The following is a 5,147-nucleotide window of genomic DNA, read 5'->3' as shown; positions in this document are numbered from 1 at the left end:
AGAATTGGGTCAAGACTAGAGATGATTCTTCTCGCACGATTTTTCTACCTTGTCCAGAATTCGGATAAATAATGCGGGGGGGGGGGAGATATTTTTGAGAGTGGGCATAGTGGGGAGCCGGTCGGCCGAGCGGACAGTACGCTGGACCTGTGATCCTGGGTTCGATCCCAGGCGCCGGCGAGAAACAATGGGCAGAGTTTCTTTCACTCTATGCCCCTGTTACCTAGCAGTAAAATAGGTACCTGGGTGTTAGTCAGCTGTCACGGGCTGCTTCCTGGGGGTGGAGGCCTGGTCGAGAACCGGGCCGCGGGGACACTAAAAAGCCCCGAAATCATCTCAAGATAACTTCACGATATAGTCAAGATGTTGGACGAACTAGCATTTCAAAAAGATATAGTAACCATTGCTCTCGAGAAGGTACAAGTCATGCCTTAGGGGGTGTAAGTTTCTCGGCTGATTTGTTTGTAAGGTTGAGGACCTAACTCTAAGATGGTCGTTGAACATGTCACCTTCCTTGCTGTGCTTGTCCGTATTCTTGTCGCGGCTGCTATCATGCCGTCCAGTTATCATCTTCACCTGCGTTTTCTCAGGTGAAAATGTAACCTGCCATTGCCTTCCCAATGTTGATATTGGTACTAGTTTGTGGTTGGTATATACTCTCTCATTCATATATAAGGGTAAGAGGGCTTAGCATAAACATAAGCGTGAGCTTCAGGGATTAGATGTTGAATTAGACATGCCACACCGTGGGGCCAAGCATACACCAAGGGGCCAAGAACACAGCCAAGCACACACCAAGGGGGCCAAGGACACACCAAGGAGGCCAAGGACACACCATGAGGCCAAGCACACATCAAGGGGCCAAGGACACAGCCAAGGACACACCAAGGGGCCAAGCACACACCAAGGGGGCCAAGGACACACCATGGGGCCAAGCACACACCAAGGGGGCCAAGGACACACCATGGGGCCAAGCACACACCAAGGGGGCCAAGGACACACCATGGGGCCAAGCACACACCAAGGGGGCCAAGGACACACCATGGGGCCAAGCACACACCAAGGGGCCAAGAACACAGCCAAGGACACACCATGAGGCCAAGCACACACCAAGAGACCAAGGACACAGCCAAGGACACACCATGGGGCCAAGCACACAGCCAAGGACACACCAAGGGGCCAAGCACACACCAAGGGGCCAAGGATACAGTCAAGCACACACCAAGGGGCCAAGCACACACCAAGGGGGCCAAGCACACACCAAGAGGCCAAGCATACAGCCAAGGACACTACCCTGTGGTACGCTGGTACACGTCGAGAAGATTTCAGATATTGCTCCATTGAAGACTACTGTTATGATCCATTGAAGATAGTTCCTTGTTAGCTGTAAGATGGAGCCCGAGATATTGCTTGACGCCTTGAGAGTAACCCGAGATGCCATACCCGCTCAAAAGGTACTTACACTGTCCAGTGCAACAACACAGCTGGTCTTAGAATCAACCGATGAATGATGCCACTTAGCAGAAAGGCTGAATGAAAGATCTACAGCACAACGATCTTTTCTGAAACCATAATGTCGACTGTCAACTAATGATGATCAGATTATGCTGTCATTTGTTGAGTGATTATTGACACATTTTTTTTTTTGCCAGAAATTGAAAGCAGTGACACTGCTCTATATAGTCGTCAATCACTCAACGACTCTTCATTTTTGTGAACTGGGAACTACATCTGCCTAATTATATAATGAGGTCCAGATTCCTTGAATTTGGCAGAGTTGATATACGCGAGAAAATTTCGTCGGAGCCGTGATGCGGATTTTCTCGATTTTCGGAGATTTTTCTCATTGATGCAGTCACGTTAGTGTGATTACTCTCTGTGTACTGGTAGACGTTTGTGTGTGTGAGAGAAGGCAGGGGGGGTCAACATAGACGTGCATGACAGTCACTGGCAGACCTTATGCGGCCCCATTGCCTTTCCTATGTCGATGGATTTTAAGGAGTTGGTATATAGCACCTCTGAATTACAATAATAAAGGCACGTTATATTTAGTCTCAGAGCAATTCTGGAAAGGTAAAGAGATTCTCTTAACTTTAATGCAAAAGGTCCTGTCGACTTGCATGATTTTCTTAGGTGTGTTTGGAAACTACAATCCCTTCCCTCATGTTAATGATGATCATGATGCACAATCATCTTGTGCCCCTAAGATGCACAAGATGATTGTATATCTTAGAGCACCAAGAATCAATCACCTTTCAGATTACTTTTGTTTTTAAACACATTTAGATACATCTGCATTTGTTCCGCTGCCCTAGACCATATGAAGGGCAGTACAGAGTGCTCCTAGAACCAGCTACGTGATGCTAAAAGTCCCCCATCACATTTTTGTTATTCTGGGGCCAGATTCACGAAAGAACTTACGCAAGCACTTACGAACCTGTACATCTTTTCTCAATCTTTGACGGCTTTGGTTACATTTATTAAACAGTTTACAAGCATGAAAACTTGCCAATCAACTGTTTTTATTGTTATAAACAGACTCCTGGTGCTTCGAAGCTCATTAACTGTTTAATAATTGTAAACAAAGCCGCCAAAGATTGAGAAAAGATGTACAGGTTCGTAAGTGCTTTCGTGAATCTGGCCCCTGGTACTTAGCCTCGCAGCCTTGGCAAATGACGCGCCCAGTTTCATCTTACGCCGCCTGCCTCGCCTCCAGCATGTAGACTGTGGTTAGGGGAGAGTGAAAGGCAATATGGGAGAGGACGTAAGGACGAGAAGGGAGGGATATAGAGTGTAAACAGGGAACGGAAGATAGAGAGTGACGGGGCGGTAAAGAGAGAAAGTCGGGAGTGAGTCCACCAAGGAAGAAGAAGAAGAAGGGCGCTTAATTAGGATAGGAGAAGAGAGGATAAGGCTAGAAGGCGAAGACACAGGATATAACGACAGGGGAAAATCTTAGAATAAGACTTGTGACGAGATAGCAATGACAGGAAAGGGCAAATCGGAAAGCGAGAACAGGAGGAATTATAGGATGGCAGGGAAGAGAGAGAGAGAGGATATGGTTGTGATAGGGATCATAGGGAAGACCTCATAGACCGCCAGTCCACCAATCGACCACATATAACCGGTGCTCGTCACACTGCTTATCACACAGTCCTCGGTATCAGCGTCCACAGTGTGTGTGTGGTGGCCGCTTTACCGAGCCCAGGGTGTATATATGCTGGTCTCTAGCACGCCAAGACTGCTGCCCCTTGTATAGATGATTGCATAGATGATGTTGATAATATTGATGAGTGCCACGGAGATGATGATGATTCCGCTTTTAGTTCATCCTCATCTCCCTCCCCCCCCCCTCCTTCCTTTCCCTCTAACCGCTTCTCCCTCCCTTCTCTCCCACACACTATCTCCTTCTTTTCCCTCTCTTACTCCCTGTCTCTTTCTTTTTCCTGTTTTCCTCCCTATACCTCCTTCACTCCCTCGCCCCCCTCTTGTCCAACACAGTGAGCTAACACCTGCCACATCTGGGCTGGTGTGTGAGGAAACACAGCCTCGCCCGACCCTTGTCCGCCTCGCCCGACCATTGTCCGCCTCGCCCGACCCTTGTCCGCCTCGGCCGACCATTGTCTGCCTCGCCCGACCATTGTCCGCCTCCCCCGACCCTTGTTCGCCTCGGCCGACCATTGTCCGCCTCGCCCGACCATTGTCCGCCTCGCCCGACCATTGTCCGCCTCGCCCGACCCTTGTTCGCCTCGGCCGACCATTGTCCGCCTCGCCCGACCATTGTCCGCCTCGCCCGACCATTGTCCGCCTCGCCCGACCCTTGTCCGCCTCGCCCGACCATTGTCCGCCTCGCCCGACCCTTGTCCGCCTCGCCCGACCATTGTCCGCCTCGCCCGACCCTTGTCCGCCTCGGCCGACCATTGTCCGCCTCGCCCGACCCTTGTCCGCCTCGGCCGACCATTGTCTGCCTCGCCCGACCATTGTCCGCCTCGCCCGACCCTTGTTCGCCTCGGCCGACCATTGTCCGCCTCGCCCGACCATTGTCCGCCTCGCCCGACCATTGTCCGCCTCGCCCGACCATTGTCCGCCTCGCCCGACCCTTGTCCGCCTCGCCCGACCCTTGTCCGCCTCGCCCGACCCTTGTCCGCCTCGCCCGACCCTTGTCCGCCTCGCCCGACCATTGTCCGCCTCGCCCGACCATTGTCCGCCTCGCCCGACCATTGTCCGCCTCGCCCGACCATTGTCCGCCTCGCCCGACCATTGTCCGCCTCGCCCGACCATTGTCCGCCTCGCCCGACCATTGTCCGCCTCGTCCGACCCTTGTCCAGCCTCGCCCGACCATTGTCAAGCCTCGCCCGACCATTGTCCGCCTCGTCCGACCATTGTCCGCCTCGCCCGACCATTGTTCGCCTCGTCCGACCCTTGTCCAGCCTCGCCCGACCATTGTCAAGCCTCGCCCGACCCTTTTCCAGCCTCGCCCGACCCTTGTCCAACCTCGCCCGACCCTTGTCCAGCCTCGCCCGACCCTTGTCCAGCCTCGCCCGACCATTGTCAAGCCTCGCCCGACCCTTTTCCAGCCTCGCCCGACCCTTGTCCAACCTCGCCCGACCCTTGTCCAGCCTCGCCCGACCCTTGTCCAGCCTCGCCCGACCATTGTCAAGCCTCGCCCGACCCTTTTCCAGCCTCGCCCGACCATTGTCAAGCCTCGCCCGACCATTGTCCGCCTCGCCCTCGACTCCCTCGACAATAGACAAGAGGCGTCAGAAAACACCAATAATGGACTTACAGGATTATTATTGACTCCAGAAAGTTTTTTTTCCCACCATTCGTTAGGTGGCATCATAGGAGAGGGGGAGGGGGGGAGGGCGTTTATGGCGGCCGAGGGGGTCGTCGAAGGGGGGTTTGTCCGTCCAATGAAGGGGGGGGGGGGCGGTCCGGTGTCCACCTACAGGGGTGGTGGTGGCCCCTGACAGCAGGGTTCGAGCAGCAACCCAGGCATAGGAAGTCTTCCAGGTGAAGCAGTCCCCCTCCATAAAAGAAAACGGGAGAATCACATTCAGAAGTGAAGAAAGAGGGAAGGGGGGGAGTGCAATTATAATATCACGTCTCCTTTATTATCTCCTCAAGCTTCTACACCCAACTATACC

General features: G+C 53.2%; 1 protein-coding gene across 1 annotated transcript; it reads left to right on the top strand.

The window, feature by feature from the left end:
- Positions 1-363: 363 nt before the first annotated feature.
- LOC123754589 (DNA-directed RNA polymerase II subunit RPB1-like) lies at positions 364-4,750 on the top strand. The gene is made up of 2 exons (XM_045737063.2): positions 364-417; positions 3,548-4,750. Exons 1-2 carry the CDS (start codon positions 364-366, stop codon positions 4,748-4,750), a joined length of 1,257 nt encoding a protein of 418 aa, XP_045593019.2.
- The last annotated feature ends 397 nt before the right edge of the window (positions 4,751-5,147 follow it).

The sequence above is a fragment of the Procambarus clarkii genome, chromosome 18 (assembly GCF_040958095.1).
Source record: "Procambarus clarkii isolate CNS0578487 chromosome 18, FALCON_Pclarkii_2.0, whole genome shotgun sequence".
Lineage (NCBI taxonomy): Eukaryota > Metazoa > Arthropoda > Malacostraca > Decapoda > Cambaridae > Procambarus > Procambarus clarkii.
The sequence above is the reverse complement of the archived record's forward strand: the minus strand, read 5'-3'. Positions and strand labels throughout refer to the sequence as shown.

Coding starts and splice junctions, on each gene's coding strand:
- LOC123754589 (XM_045737063.2), top strand. CDS start 364: ATGTTGGACGAACTAGCATTTCAAAAAGATATAGTAACCATTGCTCTC. Junction 418..3,547: donor TAACCATTGCTCTCGAGAAG/GTACAAGTCATG, acceptor GAGGAAACACAG/CCTCGCCCGACCCTTGTCCG.